An 18,551-nucleotide genomic window follows, 5' to 3' on the forward strand; every position below is an offset into this window, starting at 1 on the left:
TGCGACGAAGTCAGGCCATAAACAGTAGACAGGCGACGTTGGCTTCGGGGTTTTCTGTTATTAGGTAACACAGCTAGCGTGCGGATCTGGACCAGCTCAAATTGTATTTTACTTATTCACTTCTATTTAAATATATTTTTCTACCTTACAATTTATCCACGTGTTTTCTCTGTTTACACACCGAATATCCTCAACATTTTATAATTGCTATACGAAATATTTTCATTATTAGTGGATTTATCAGAATTTGTTCTAGTGCTTGTCATAAATGATGTTATTTCTAAGAACCTGCAAACTAACGATGTTTGATATTTTCTATCTTTTATTAAAGTAGATTTTCCGCCGTATTTTCAACTTTTGCGTGTATGACTACATAATAGGAAAATGAAAACATTTACGCGAACAGTAACTGTGCTCAAACTGAAAGATATGCGCTATTCCTTTTAATGTTACATCTTCGTAAATTTTCTTGTGTTACTGTACGGTCGTTGTACCTCATGGAATGTTTGTAAACATTTATTATTGATACCTCTACCCCATTCAGAGAGTACACAAGATATTAATGGTCCCGTGTTATCTTCTGCATAACGTGCACGTGGACAATGCACGAAGAATAACACGTAGCATCATGAGTTAGAGTAACGAGGAAAAGTTTGAAATGCTCTTGATTTACGCTGTAACCGTGCGTAACCGTCTATAATACAACGGCTAGTGAATCGTAGTCGATATTATTGGCATTTTTATTCGAAAATAATAGCGCACTTTACCGATTTCAATGAACTTCAAATATGTTATCGAAATATGTTAACGTCCTGAGAAAACTTCGATCAAATTTAATTTATTTGATTTAATAATTAACTTTTAGCTTTTCAGCGTATGTAAAATATTCGGTACGCACAACTAATATACGGAACAATTTTTAAGCAGATGAGTTTCTATGAATGAAATAGCTACATATTCTTTGTACTAAAAGTTAAATTATTTTCCGCAGTAAGAAATATTAAATTAGAAGAAGGTTCGATTTCAGAACAAACACGACATAAACAATAACCATCGTTGCTCGACGATCAAACATTGGAGCGGATACAATTCAAATGCAAGGCTGTTTCTCAGCTTCTACAAAACGGGTCGAGATGAAACATATCCAATTTTCTTTCCAAGACACTACGCTATATAACGGAGAAACCCCGATCGAAATTTGTTCAGTAGTTTTTACGTGATGCAAGTACGAACAGACAAACAAGCAGAGAGGCAACATTTTTTTAAGTTAAAATTAGTTTTTTGGATTCCATAGCTGATGAGTTATTCCTGGATATCCGCTTTATTTCTTGTTTATTCGATGTACAGATACAACCCTTCTACTCTTTCTATAATTCTGGCACACAAGTGACTGTATTTTTTACCTAAATTTAACTCATTGGTGCTAGTCATCTTTAATATAAATAAAAAAAATGATAAATGGGTCAAATCCGTAGATTGGATTAGATTAATGGGTTAGATGTATGTCTACTGATTTCAATTATTACTATGTATGTGACGAACATACGGATAAGACAGTGCAACATTTCATACGTCAACAGATTGCTTGAAAATTTAGTTTCGGCCGGCTGCTACTCTAGCCCAACCTATAATCCGTTCATTTTTCTTTTTTATTCATGTTGAAGTTATTCTCATTTCTAGGAAAACTCTACATCACTAGTGTTAGCTTTCTTAGTCCTCGAAGCCATTCGAATTCTTGCAGTAAATAGGTGGTAAGGATTCGCGAATTCAACTTATCAGGAAGTTCGTACTTCTATTTATATACATTAAAAACAAGTATTTTCAAACTGGAGTGTACCAAAAATCATGGTACATGGTAAAAAAATTAAAAAATACAAATGAGTTTTAATTATATAAATATCTAACTCATTAGTTTCATCAGTTTCCTGTAAAATACTACTTCGAATCAATTTAAAGTCTCTCACACAAGTAGGAAATGTTTCATGAGTTTAACCACAATTAAGGAAATGTCTTAATCAATATTGAAGTAGACGAGTAATAATAATCTTTCAATGTTTCAAAAGTCATATACATTAAGTAAGAAGATACTTATTTGCTGATAATATTGACACAATTTAGGGAAATAACAATACGTTTCCGATATCGATGATACCGCGCTTTTCAACTTTATTAATTTACCCTGAGTAACAGATTTACGAGGAAGAGTAATGACTCAATGCGCAAAGAACAAGCGATGAGAAAATTTCGACTTGTCTTCGACGATTAAATCGAGATTACGAAACGACTGAATAAATGCGACCAACTATCGTCCGACGATACGAACGGTCAACGAATACATTCGTCCACGAACGTGTCACGTAATTTTTAGGGTTGGTTGGTGAAAATAAAATATAGTTGAGTCGTAACACAACAATTAACTTTGTTTTAATCAACCTTTATTGTGAATTCACCAATCACAATGTAACACGCACTGAATTAGCATAAATCACAATTCACTCCAACCACGTTATGTAAGACTTAGTTACAACAATACATTAAGTAAGCGACTTATAAGGGTAGAGACCGATATAGATATGTTGACTATTCTAAGGATACAGAATAAGTGAAGTTTTACTGACGATACTGTGTCTGAGGAAAGCTAGGGGTGGGTGTGTCTAAGGACACGGGACTATCGGATTTGTTGATGACAATTTTGGTTAAGGAAGTGAGGGCAGTAGACACCATCTCCGATTGGATAATAGGACGGTTGGTGGACCAGGAAGGGTTTTAGCCGCCCTCGCGAGAAAGTTGCCAACGGAACATACCAGATGTGGAGAAAACCAACTTTCTAAGCTAACACGTGGTAGACAATAAACGTAAAGGGAAATTTAAGACAGGAAATACTCGCTTGGTCCGAAGGACCTTAACTATAAAAATGCCAAGGCCCCCTGGTGGGCACTTAAGACTATTGAGGGTGCGCGTCAAGGATATGCAGACATCTGGGTGCCATCCTGTCCGTGGTGTGTGGCCTGGTCTCTGATGTGAATTGACTTTACAGAAGAAAAGTTGTTTCGTTTTAAAGGAAGTGCGAATATTAACGTGCGAGCAGCTGCTTATTGCAAGGAAACGATTAAGGTCATCGCGAATTCATAACTCTCGTTCGTAATTGAAAAATTGTTTATCGGGTATTGTATCGCGTAGTTTGGACTTTACGTGTTCGAAAGCCGCCTATATATAGAGATTCGTGTACAGTCGCGCAGTTACTCCAAATTGCAAGTTTCAGTTGATACGAATATGAGTATACGCGAAATATCCGCTTCTCTCAGCAATCGGTAGGTATAAATTTGGTCATTAATATCATTGGTTTTAATTCTGTCATTATTCAAATAAATTCGAACAGATGCACAGAATTTATTCTTGCTCAATAGTCGAGTCATTGTGAAATCTCTACTTTCTTTATTTATGGAACTCCTATTTTCGAAAATATCGTTTTGTTTTTTTTGATAATAGCAAATAGTATTACACTTAGATTTCTAAGGAACTAAATCTAATTGACTAAAAGGACTAAAATATAATTGAAATTAACTTGTTTATATTACTTCCTAATTTTATAGATACATTCTAGTAGGATAAAAACTGTTGTAATTATCGATTCGAATATAGTTAATGCTAAAGAAAACAAAGAATTACTTTCAACAGATAAATCAACTTTTAAAAAGCACCATGAAGAACCGGTTGATAAGTGCAACATTTGTCAGCAGTGTTCTCTTTGCGATCCTTCTCGCCCACCTGCCGGTTACTTTATCGAGTTTCGAATCGATCGAGGATCTTCTGCCGATAATAGGCGCAGGGATCAAAATATTGTTAGAAAACGTTGATCGCCAGTTGAAATGTCCCGTGTTTCACATTGCTGTAGACAATAAATGCGTTCTGATGGGTTAACGTTCAGAGCATTCAAATTTATATCATGAACACGTACATTTACGTTTCTGTTTCTTCCGTTTTCGCTCTTCGACATTCGCTTTGAATCTTGATCGACATCGATGCCGAAAGATTCAATGACCGTCGATTACTAGCTCACTGAATCTGTGTATTCAGGATTTTGTTTACTGTCAACTTGAATTATAAAGAATGTATTGTAATAAATAAGGCAATGAAAACGTTGAATTGATTATAATTTTGCTGCAAAATCCACTTAAATTTAGATGCGAGTGTTTAGAAGAAGAGAAATGTTTACAACTACGCACTTACCTACTAAAATTCAGTCTCCTTGTTGATTTAGGGATGATTTGACTTCAAAACGAAAGAAAGACACGTGTCTCGTTACTAGCGAAGAGTCGTAGAACATAGAATATATTAAAAGGAACAAATACTTTATAATACTAATTATGCTATTAATACCAATAACTAGAGCTCATCCATAATTCTAACGAATTATTGTTGAAAATTCTCGAGGTACATTATGTTAGGGAATATGTACGAGACACATACACGATACATCAAAAACGATTGTAATACTTGAAAATGAGAATTTAGTTCTTTTTACTATTCGGGCACCAGCAAGCTTGGTTAAGGTCGTCTTGTCCATTTCGACGACCAACCGATACCTGTGAAACTTTTTCTAATTATTTTTTTGGGGTTAACCAAACTATCGTGCATGCTCACAGTTGAATGAAGAAAAATCAGAATGCGAAGCAGTCTTGGCAGTTGAAGGACCAAAGGTCGGTTTTCCAGCGCCTGCATATCAGAAGCGCGTTGATGATTTTAGTCGTGGATCGTGCTGATCTTTCTAGCGTTGGTCACGTTTTCGTGCGTATTTTCTGTTTCTTCTAGAGTTTAGTTGGAATCCGTAGATTAAATCCAGTTAGCGCCAGTTGTTGAGTGCGAATGGGAGGCGGGAATGATGCGAGAAATGACATGCACGATCCTTGTACGATAACGATGTATGTTTATTATTACAAGCTTATCTCTAAAGTCTGGGTGAACTATCCTCCACTCAGCAAAGTTATTACTAATATCAACAAAGATTATTTGTGTGGTTAACAATGTCCCTTTACTATTCTAAAGTGGAAATAACAAATACACAGCACCCTTCGAATTTGACCTACGAAACGCATTTTTTCATCCTTGACTAAATTCGCAATTATGTTATTTCGATCCTACCGACGATATTCGATATATTGCGAGGAGGCTCACTCAAGATATCGAACGCTAAAAAATAAAAATTGATTTTACATCGAAAGGGCTACTTTTAGAACTATGTCGATATTTATTTCTCCCGGTCGGCACTATAAGCCCTTTGAGTATCGGACACCTTTTTACACAACCTGTATACGTCAGTTAGCTATCACACTTGAAACGATTACGGAGAAAACATAATGTTCGGAATCGCAAGCTTTGAAATAAAAAAATAAAATATGATCGCGGCAATAATACGCTAAATTGTACGTACACAGTAGAACCTCGATTAGGAGAGAAAGAGGGAATTTTTACAAAGATTAAACTGCATCCGTTTATTCGCATCTTGTCCGCGTTTGCCCAGCCACAATTTGCATTTGTCTACCCTTCAACAAATATTATCGCCAAATGTTCAATAATGTGATAATTTCGGTATAGCGTATCACACTAAATATTTAGTTACAAGAAGGCCGAACAACGTCACGTTGATCAAACTAAAGGAATATAAACGGAATAATACAGAAAAACTTGGAAATTTTTGCGAGCAATCGTTGCAGCATTTGATTCAGTGAACACACGATAAAAAATAATAATATTCGTTCCTTTACAACAAACGTAAAAACAGGGGCATGTCACATAAAATGCATAACACATACTGCTCGATATATGTGCTACCTTATTACTATTATCCCATAAATACGCCATCTAATCGTATTTTCAATACAATTTTTATATTTCTATAAATGTTATTGTGGTTGAATGTATTTTAACCGCCTAGGGATTTTTAATTACACACAATTTTCGGCTAACATCGTCGTGTATCGTCCACATTCCTGCTGTATTACAACAATAAACTATAAACCGTCCAAGCGTATAACCTTCATTACAGCGCCATCATTTTAAATCGGAACAATCAAACAGTTTACACTGAAACACTGCGAATGTTACAACGGTTCATCGTTACAAAATGGCTGAGCTGTGAGAAACAAGAACGATTGCCGCAGAATATAAACGAGACAAAATATAAATTGATATAAGATGCAGTGAAGCAAATCAGTCGCAGGTCATTCGTTTTATCATTTCCTGACGTCCATATTAGAGATTTTATTAAAAGTTAAAAAGCTGAGGTAGTCTCGTGATTGTACTGATTTTGAATTAGACATTACAGTCCTTCTAATTTTCGTCAGAAAATAAGCTTTTCTTACGGATGGAATACTTGACACTACCGTTGCAACGAACAATTAACGACCTGGTACGTTTCGTTCTAGATAAGCGACCCGCATATTGCGATTACAGATGGCTGTATTAGCATGTACATTGTCAGAGTAATCAACAGTCTCAATTTAAACAAGATAGATTTTTTTATATAAAAAGAGCAAGAAACGACAATACAAATGATTCATTTTGATTACTATGTTTTATATTGTAATACTTGCATGTTACTATATCAGGTAGATATTCAAACTGGTAAACACTACACATGCAAGGATATTCTCGAAAAAAGCACAATATTATCTGTTGCTTTGAGAAATTATGGAATCAAGGTGGAAGACAGAATCTCCGTTGCAGCTGAAAACCATCCACATTACGTGGTATCGATATGTAGCACGTTATTTATCGGAGCTATATTTGCACCGTTGAATCCAGCATATACAGAAAGTAAGATATTCTCCAAGCAGCTTTTACGAATTATTTTATAATAACAAAGAAATTAATTTAATTAAAAGTACGTGCGTGTTTAATATTATAGAAATTTAACGAAGGCAGAACGTAAAAAGTGGAAAGAAAAATTTGCTCTTCTTTTTTGGAAACTTGCATGTTTCTGATAACTCCACTGATTATGCCATATATAAGTTAATGAAATCGAGCCTCGACTTTATTATTTGCCTCGAGTTTATTATAGAATTTTACAACTACTAGAAACAGAGATCATAAATTAGATACTTTAATTAAAGACTAAATTTATTTACATTACATTTGCAGAATTAACAATAAAAATCTAGAAACAGTACTTACTCTAACACCAAGTTTTATAATGTAGTGTAAACAATAATTGTTAATATTAAATTGTTAAATATTGTGTATATAGATGCGGAAATTAATAATCACTTATATTCTCAATATGCGTTACTCCGTCACCTTTTAGAGATACAAACAATACTAATTTTTAATCGTATACGATTAAATTGTATTTAACTACTCCGAATATCTTCTCAGAGTAAACATTCTACGAAAAATATGTTATTTCAAAGAAAGTTGTTTCAGCCTTTCCTTGCGGAGACGGATATCGGAAAAAGCTTTTGTAAGGCTCTTCGAATATTTCTAGATCTTTTGTAAAACTGTCACCTTGTTACGCGGAGTGGTTAAGTTACGCGATGCAGCATATGCGTTATTTAATCATATCTAATGCAATTTTTTACGTAGGAGAATTTACGCACATGCTGGAAATTTATCAGCCACGGGTGTTGTTTGCATCGCGACGCACTGAAAACATTTTGGCGAAAATTGCATCTACTGTAAGCTGGAATATGAAATTAATCGAATTGGATGATAAACCTCTTGATGGAAATATAATAACATGAGACAAGGTTTTGGAAAAATATCAAAGTATCACGGATCTCTATGCGTCTTCACCGGTGCAGATAGATCATAACAGGAAAAGAATGGCAGCTATTTTATGTTCTAGCGATACAACAGGCCTTCCGAAAGGAGTAATGTTGTCTCATCGAAATTTGTTACTTTTCATCCAAACTCTAAGGTAAATATATTAAATTAATATACACAATGTATCCGGTTGATCTAAGACCACACATATATTTCGAGATTTATTTTTCATTTATGCTAAATTTAAATATATATTATTCGTTTTATATGATTAACAAACCATTCTTTATTCAAATCAACTATATAATATTTTCTCTATTGTTGTGCTTCTTAACTCTTATCATTCTAGCTGAAATTATAAATATTCGATTCAATTGCATTTTGTTCTTAATCGAAGTGCCCCAGAATCAATGGATATTCGACGTGGAGACCGAATACTAGTTTTCTTGCCATTATTCCACGGTTATGCGGTCGGAATGATGAATACGGCAATAAGTTGCGGTGCAGCTGTGTACATAATGCGAAATTTCGAGTTAGAAACGTTAATCAGTCCCGTAGAAAAATACAGAATTACGCATACACCATTGGTCCCTCCAGTTTTAGTTGGTCTTGCGAAGCATCCAATGGTGCCAAATTGCGATTTCAGCAGCGTGAGAGAGATCGTTTCCGGTGTGGCAACGCTTCCGCCGGATGTAAGTTTTTCGTCCAAATTACCTAACGTAATACGTTACAACGTTATTCTATAAAACGTAATACGTTATAACGTTATACCATATAACGTAATACGTTATAACGTCATACCATAAAACATAATACGTTATTACGTTATTCTATCTAACGTAATACGTCATAATGTTATGCTATATAACGTAATACGTTATTACGTTATACTATATAACGTGATACGTTATAACTTTACACTATAAAACGTAATACGTTATAAAGTTACACTATATAACGTTATACGTTATAACTTTATACTGTAAAACGTAATACGTCATAAAGTTAAAGCATATAACGTTATAGTATATAACGTAATACGTTATGCTATATAACGTAATACGTTATAATGTTATACTACCTAACGTAATACATTATAACGTTATACTATATAACGTAATACGTTATAACGTTATACTATATAACGTAATACGTTATTACGTTATTCTATATAACGTAATACGATATGACGTTATACTATAAAACGTAATACGTTATAACGTTATACCATATAGCGTTATACTATAGAACGTAATACGTTATAGCGTTATACCATATAACGTAATACGTTATAACTTAATTCTATGTAATGTCATACGTTATAACGTTATACTGTATTACGTAATACGGTGTAATGTTATACTCTATATTGTAATACGTTATTACGTTATTCTATCTAACGTAATACGTTATAAAATTATACTAAATAACGTAATACGTTATAACGTCATACTATATAACGTAATACGTTATTACGTTGTTCTGTATAACGTAATACGTTATAAAATTCTACTGTAAAACGTAATACGTTATAACGTTATGCCATACAGCGTTATACTATAGAACGTGATACGTTATAGCGTTATACCATATAACGTAATACGTTATAACTTAATTCTAAGTAATGTCATAAGTTATAACGTTATACTATATAACGTAATACGTTATTACGTTATTCTTTATACCGTAATACGTTATAAAGTTATACTGTATAACGATATATGTTATAACGTTATTCTGCGGAACGTCATGCGTTATAACGTTACTCTATATAATGTAATACGGTATAATGTTATACCATATAACATAATACTTTATTGCGTTATACTATATAACGTAATACGTTATAACGTTATTCTATGTAACGCCATACGTTATAACGGTACACTATATAATGAAATGCGTTATTACGTTATACTACATAACGTAATACGTTATAATGTTATAATATATAACGTAATACGTTATAACGTTATTCTATAAAACGTAGTACGTTATAACGTTATTCTGTGAAATGTCATACGTTATAACGTTACACTGTATAACGCAATACTTTATAACGTTATTCTGCGGAACGTCATACGTTATAACGTTACACTGTATAATCTAATACGTTATATCGTTATACTATATAACGTAATACGTTATAACGTTGTACCATATAATGTAATACGTTATAACGTTATTCTATAAAATGCAATACGTTATAACGTTATACCGTATATCGTAAGACGTTATAACGTTATTCTGTGGAACGTCATACGTTATAACGTTACACTATATAATGTAATACGGTATAACGTTATACTATATAACGTAATACGTTAGAACGTTATTCTCTAAGACGTAATACGTTATAACGTTATACCATATGTCGTAATACGTTATAACGTTATTCTGTGGAACGTCGTGCGTTATAACGTTACTCTATATAATGTAATACGGTATAACATTATACTATATAACGTAATACGTTAGAACGTTATTCTCTAAGACGTAATACTTCATAACTTTAAACCATATGTCGTAATACGTTACAACGTTATTCTGTGGAACGTCATGCGTTATAACGTTCCTCTATATAATGTAATACGGTATAACGTTATACTATATAACGTAATACGTTATTACGTTATACTATATAACATAATACGTTATAAAATATACTATATAACGTAACACGTTATGACGTTATTCTATGTAACGTTATACTATATAATGTAATACGTTATTACGTTAAACTATATAACCTAATACGTTATAACTTTATACTATAAAACGTAATACGTTATAACGTTATACCATATAACGTAATACGTTATAAGGTTATTCTGCGGAACGTCATGCGTTATAACGTTACTCTATATAACGTAATACGTTATAATGTTATACTACCTAACGTAATACGTTATAACGTTATACTATATAACGTAATACGTTATAACGTTATACTATATAACGTAATACTTTATTACGTTATACTATATAACGTAATACTTTATTACCTTATACTATATACCGTAATACGTTATAATGTTATACTACCTAACGTAATACGTTATAACGTTATTCTTTAAAACGTAATACGTTATATCGTTATATCATATAACGTAATACGTTATAACGTTATTCTGTGAAATGTCATACGTTAATACGTCATACTGTATAACGCAATACTTTATAACGTTATTCTGCGGAACGGCATACGTTATAACGTTACACTGTATAATCTAATACGTTATATCGTTATACTATATAACGTAATACGTTATAACTTTGTACCATATAATGTAATACGCTATAACGTTATTCTATAAAATGCAATACGTTATAACGTTATACCGTATATCGTAAGACGTTATAACGTTATTCTGTGGAACGTCATATGTTATAACGTTACACTATATAACGTAATAAGTTATTACGTTATACTATAAAACGTAATACGTTATAACGTTATACCATATAACGTAATACGTTTTAACGTTATACTATATAACATAATACGTTATGAAATTATACTATATAACGTAACACGTTATAACGTTATTCTATGTAATGTAATACGTCATAACGTTATACCATATAACGTAATACGTTATAATGATTTACTACTTAACGTAGTACGTTATAAAATTATACTATAGAACGTAACACGTTATAACGATATACTATCTAACGTAATACGTTATAACGTTATACTATCTAATGTAATACGTCATAAAGTTATAGTATATAACGTAATACGTTATTGCGTTATACTATATAACGTAATACGTTATAAAATTATACTATATGACGTAACACGTTACAACGTCACACTACCTAACCTAATACGTTATAACGTTATTGTATAAAACGTAATACGTGATAACGTTATACTATATAACGTAATACGGTATAACGTTACACTATATAAGGTAAAACGTTATTACGTTATACAATATAACGTTATAATGCTATACTATATAACGTAATTCGTTATAATGTTATGCTACCTAACGTAATACCTTATAACGTTATACTATATAATGTAATACGTTATAACGTTATTCTATATAACGTAATACGTTCTAATTTTATACTACCTAACGTAATACGTTATAACGTTATACTATATAACGTAATACTTTATTACGTTATACTATATAACGTTATAATACAGAACGTAATACGTTTTAATGTTATAATATATAACATATTACTTTATAATGTTATACTACCTAACGTAATACCTAATAAAGTTATACTATATAATGTAATACGTTATAACGTTATTCTATATAACGTAATACGTTATAATGTTATACTACCTAACGTAATACGTTATAATGTTATACTACCTAACGTAATACGTTATAACGTTATAACGTTATACTATATAACGTAATACTTTATTACGTTATACTATATAACGTAATACGTTATAACGTTATCCTATGTAACGCCATACGTCATAGCGTTACACTATATAATGTAATACGTTACTACGTTATACTACATAACGTAATACGCTATAATGTTATAATATATAACGTAATACGTTCTAATGTTATACTACCTAACCTAATACATTATAACGTTATACTGTATACCGCAATACGTTATAATGTTATACTACCTAACGTAATACGTTATAACGTTATTCCATAAAACGTTATACGTTATCACGTTATATTATATAACGTAATGCGTTATAACGTTATTCTGTGAAATGTCATACGTTATAACGTTACACTGTATAACGAGATACTTTATAACGTTACACTGTATAACGTAATACGTTATATCGTTATACCATATAACGTAGTACGTTATAATGCTACACTGCCTAACGTTATTCGTTATGACGATATACAATGTAAGGTAATAGGTTATAATGTTATTCTATAAAACGCAACACGTTATAACGTTATACCATATAACGTAATACGTTATAACGTTATACTATATAACGTAATACGTTATTACGTTATTCTATATAACGTAATACGTTATAATGTTATTCTATGTAACGTCATACGTTATAACGTTACACTATATAATGTAATACGTTATTACGTTATACTATATAACGTAATACGTTATAACTTCATACTATAAAACGTAATACGTTATAACGATATTTCATATTATGATATACTATGTAACGTAATACGTCATAAGGTTTTACCATATAACGTAGTACGTTATAATGTTTTACTACTTAACGTAATACGTCATAACGTAATACTATATAACGTAATACGTTATAACGTTATACTATATAACATAATACGTTATAAAATATACTATATAACGTAACACGTTATGACGTTATTCTATGTAACGTTATACTATATAATGTAATACGTTATTACGTTAAACTATATAACCTAATACGTTATAACTTTATACTATATAACGTAATACGTTATAACGTTATACTATATAACGTAATACGTTATAACGTTATTCTGCGGAACGTCATGCGTTATAACGTTACTCTATATAATGTAATACGGTGTAACGTTATACTATATAACATTCTTTATAACGTAATACGTTATAATGTTATACGGTATAACGTAATATGTTATAACGTTATTCTGCGGAACGTCCTGCGTTATAACGTTACTCTATATAATGTAATACGGTATAACATTATACTATATGTTGAGGTTATTCGGTGTGTAAACAGAGAAAACACGTGGATAAATTGTAAGGTAGAAAATATATTTAAATAGAAGTGTATTAAGTAAAAATACCATTTGAGCTGGTCCAGATCCGCACGCTAGCTGTGTTACCTAATAACTGAAAAACCCCGAAGCCAACGTCGCCTGTCTACTGTTTATGGCCTGACTTCGTCGCAGTCTTTTGTCTACGCGCTGTCGTTGGCTTCAGTGCTTGAGAAAACTAAAAAGGACCAGATGTAGAGTTTTCTTAGAAGTGGTAACCACTTCAACACGTATGAAGGTGTACTGCACGTATTATTTGGCACGTACATTAACGTTGATGCAAGAATAATTATTCCAATGATTTTAAGTTACACACATAATAGATAAAGTAGGCTGTAGACTATGAAATTCGTATGAAATAAGCAGAGAATAGTAACTAAATAAATGTATATGTATATGGAACATAAATCTTGTAAAAATAATATACTAAATTACGTTCAAATCAAATATATCAACAAGATCTGTTGACTTCTAATTATTTTTTTGAAGCACTAGTATCAAATAAAATTGCGTCATATAAAAATGTCATCCCGAAACACAGTTTAACGTGATACAATTGTATTACTTTAATTTAAGCAGAAAATATCTAATCATATTTAACAATTTTGAAAAACATACCTCTACTAAACTATCATTATCTTTTCCTATACCATCGGCAAGGCCCTGAACAGCAAGCAGTTCAGCGGTTGTTAAATAACTAGCCAATTGTTCTCGAACTACATTTACTTCTCCCTGATACATAAAATCAACCAATGCAGCCAAATCATCGAATTTTACATTATTATTATATATTACAACAGGATGCTGACATGGATTATCGTAAAATAGAATAAGTATCATTTACAAAATATATGTTAACAGTAAGAAATTATTAAATTCTTAATTTCACTTTACCTTAAATAAATCTCTAAAATATGTACTACATGCAGATAATAGCAGTTTGTCTGCTCTTATTCCTTTTTCCTTCGCAGCTTAAATTTACATCAACGAGATCTTCTTCGGTTCTCAGCGTATCAAAAGCACAAGTAATATGTTTTAAGTAATTATTCCACCTAAGAGAAAACTGTTGAATCCGTAAAACAATTATATTAAATTTGCAATTTTCAATCTGAAAAACATTTGACTTCAATGAGTATATTTTGATTTTTACCTGCCGGAAAACTGATGGAACAAAAATTTGTTACAACTATCATGTACTTATGTAATTAAAACAAGACAAAGCTTTTATAAATATAAAAATTGTCATAAAAATTTTGACGCAACGCATTTGAACATTTTATGACTCATTGTATTAACACCACATTATTTCTTTTTTTGTGAGTGTAATAAAAGCAATAATATTTAAAAAATACATACTTGTTTAGATGCCTTTCGCAATATGACTTTCTCATAGAGCAGGTGGCTTATTACAAAATTCACGTCATAAATGTAATTTTCTTCAACTTCCAAAGCAAAAGTTATAAGTGTCCACCCAGGAATACCCAACATTTTGAAACACTTAAATAATACAAATTTCATATTTGGGTATTACATATTTCTAACGATTGAACACTACCATGCTTACCATGCTTTCATTAGCATGCTTAAAATGACTATATATTGAAATTATTTGTATGGTATGCCCATTTCCTTATCACCCTTTATTTTTCTTTCTCCTTCTGCAGAAGAGTTGAGACTATTTGTATCCTCCCTATATTTGTCTATTATACATCCTACATACTTTCACAAATAACAAAAAATAGCAAGGTCAGATATAGCTTCAGTGTATACGGTCATCACAATGAAATGTGAATTACCTTCTGCAGATCTAAAATATTAAACGTGAAACGATGATCTTAATTTGGAATAGATTATAGATACACAATCTGTTCGTTTTTTCCTTTCTTAGCAATGATCTGTTCCATTGTCAAACAAGTATTTCCGTCAGTAGCCGTGTTAGAATTTAATCTTGGAATTAGGATTAATATTCTGTGGAAGACACAATGTTTATGTTGAAATAATACAATATGATATTTATTAAACAATTATTTCGAGAGTTATAAATGTGCGTTCTGGAATGTAGACAGTTGGCTAGTTATTCACAGACTGGCTTAGTGACCCATGGCCCTTGAAAAGGTTTAGAGCCCCACTCTCTATGCGGTAATGAGTGTGACCTGTGTGGGTGTCTGTGTGGCGTCACATGTGGCACAGAACCTTCTAGTAGCTTCTCGACGTGCCCATCTAGAATGTTCCATCCATATCCTCACGCTTCTTCCGGCGTCTTTTGAAAAAGCATGCACGTGCTAACTGCCGTGGTGCATCTCACGAACGCACGCTGGTGGGGATGGCGCTGGGCAACGAATGGAAGAATCTGTACGATCAAACACTCTATCCGCATGCGACTGATATCGTTGCATTCCAACAAGCCGGATGAAATGCAAATTTATATTGTATTATGCTTATCATTATACTGCAAGTACTTTGAATCACTGAAATTGCAGAACCATTTCCTGTTATTGAATGCAAAACATACAGCACGAACACGTTTTCCATTATCAAAAAACACCATACAAATGTCTCATCCATTGTATTAAAGTGATAAGAGATAGACACAGCACCAAGCCTGCAGCTTATAATACAACAAGTTGCACCAGTTTCTCAATTTTCCCCAATTATATTCAATGTTTACAATAATTATTCTTCATATAAAATTGTTACCTTTATCCAATGCATACCACCTCTCTCCCCCTCTTTAAAAATATGACCTTTTTCAACTTAATGTCTCCCAAAAACGGATTTAGCAGAAAGTATACGACATCTATAACGATCCAATTAGAAACTACCAGAGCATGTGTATTTTAAGCGGATCTTTAAACGTCGATTAAACGCGTTCTCTATCCAATCCTGGCTGAAACATAATTACTCGCACCCCCAGTAACCCACCTCTAAGTCATTCCAATCAACGTACCATGCAAACACGAATCCAACGCGTTCCAGGAATACAAACAACTGCCTGTAGCTGTTTAGCTGTACGCGACGAGTATAATTATTTCGGGTACTCCTCCAGTACAAAACAGACACCCAAACGACATTATTTCAACACAAAAATATTTAAAACAATAGTTATAAAAGCATGATACTTAATACCGCGCTTGACATCAGGTATAATAAAAATAAATTTCTTCAAAAAAATTTCAAGTTAAATCTTAAGCTTTTGTAATTATATCAAACTTGTTCAATTGACAATGAGCAATTTCCATCGTGTTTTGACAACTGACTCATCGCTGATGTATTTCCTCGGAATTGAAAAAGGAGTGTGCATAATTTTGTCCTCCGTCAACACTCAAAGTATTATCTGCATGCTATACTCAGGGATTCAATTTTATATTACGTTGCCTCATGTTCCATCACTGCTTTCCTACCATCAGTCACTTGAACGGTAATATAAACCAGTCTTTTATTTCCTATACTATTCTGCGTACCATTTATCAGGAACAATACATTTTATTTGTTAATTTAATAACATGCCAAGTTCCTCATTTGTCCTAACACCAATCAATGGATAAGTGAATTGAAATCTGTGAATATAAGTATCTAGTAATACGACTTCCGAACCGACGTAATTTGTTACGTCGCGTAATACTCTACCTAGCCCAGGCCACACACCGCGGGCAAGATGGCAACCAGATGTCTTCGGATACTCAGTGCGTACGCTCAATAGTCTCAAGTACCTTCCATAAATCTGAGGAATTTCCTAGTCGAGGTCCTTCAAACTGAACAAACGTCTGTTTCCGAAGCATTTCTAAAGACCTTTGTCTACTACGGCTTGACAAGGGAAGTTTTTCTCACGTATGATGCAACTTTCCTCCCACTAACCACTTTCTCTCGAGGGCGGTTAAGACCCTTCGTTTAACCAATTAACAACGAAGCCTATTTCCCTCACTCTCTTAACTGAAATCGTCACCAACAAATCCGATGGCCCCGTGCGCTAGACACACCCATCCTTAGCTTTCCTTCGTCACAGCATCCTCTCCGAACCACACTGATTTTACATCCTTTGACCGGGAATACACCCGTGGATCAGTCACTCACTCATCTCGTACATACGCACCAGCGTAACTGTCTTCTTTACAAGTTGTTAGAATAAACGGTGATATATAACTTACTATACTGTGTCATATTCATTTGACCACCTCTGTTATCTTAACCGAAACAGGAGAACGACTATTTCGCGGCGTCGATTAACCGAATCGTAGCGAGAACTTACGCCTCTCGCTGACACGTTTTCCTCGCGACCGCGTCTCTCCGCGAAGGGTCGTAACATTTGGTCCTTCGAGCCGGATTCAGTGTAAAGTGAAAAGTGCACACCAGTGACGCCCACTATCATACAGTGCCACGTGAATCCAACATAACCAGCAGCGGAAGCGTTACCACCCCAGCGAGGTCAGTAACGTCAAGGGCCGTCAACCTTGAAGAGGTATAATTCGGTGGTTGAAAGGCAACCACGCAGCCTCCTGCCGCAACTGGACAATCGTCAACAGAAGTAAGTTATAACCACTCCATTCTCAATTATATAACAAATAATGGGAACCGGAAACGAACTTGCCGCCTTGCGTCGACGCCGGGGCCAATATACCGGCCACTTTACAAGCTTATCAAAAAAACTGGACGTAATCGAACAATCCGGCTTTCCGCGAGAGGCCAAGTTTATCCAAATCAAAAATCGTCTGGAAATCTATGAGACGGAACTCCGCGTCATTTAAAACGAGATTGTGAGCATAGACGAGGAAGCGAGCGAGCGCGGCCTTGAAATAGCAGACGAGTACAAAAAATTAGTACTCCGAGTAACCAATCAGTTAAACCACATACGACTAACTACGACGTCACAATCGACCAACGACGAATCAGCTCGCGAGACTGCTTCGCTTAAATTACCGGAGAATCATTTCGCGGGACATAATGCGATGACGCCACCTTCGCCATTGCCACAAGGGCCCACGGATAAAGTACCCACCATGGCGAATTCACAACCACCAGAATATTGCATCAACACGTCTATCAGTTTCCAGGGAAACAATAATAATCTAAACAGCA

General features: G+C 33.4%; 1 protein-coding gene across 1 annotated transcript; it reads left to right on the forward strand.

The window, feature by feature from the left end:
* Positions 1 to 6,543: 6,543 nt before the first annotated feature.
* On the forward strand, positions 6,544 to 7,739 carry LOC117238886 (luciferin 4-monooxygenase-like). The gene is made up of 2 exons (XM_033504093.1): positions 6,544 to 6,816; positions 7,582 to 7,739. The coding sequence occupies exons 1-2, from the start codon at positions 6,552 to 6,554 to the stop codon at positions 7,737 to 7,739; spliced, it is 423 nt and encodes a 140-aa protein (XP_033359984.1). The 5' UTR covers positions 6,544 to 6,551.
* The last annotated feature ends 10,812 nt before the right edge of the window (positions 7,740 to 18,551 follow it).

Source organism: Bombus vosnesenskii, unplaced genomic scaffold (genome assembly GCF_011952255.1).
Source record: "Bombus vosnesenskii isolate JDL3184/JDL3185 unplaced genomic scaffold, Bvos_JDL3184-5_v1.1 scf7180000013694, whole genome shotgun sequence".
Classification (NCBI taxonomy): Eukaryota; Metazoa; Arthropoda; class Insecta; order Hymenoptera; family Apidae; genus Bombus; species Bombus vosnesenskii.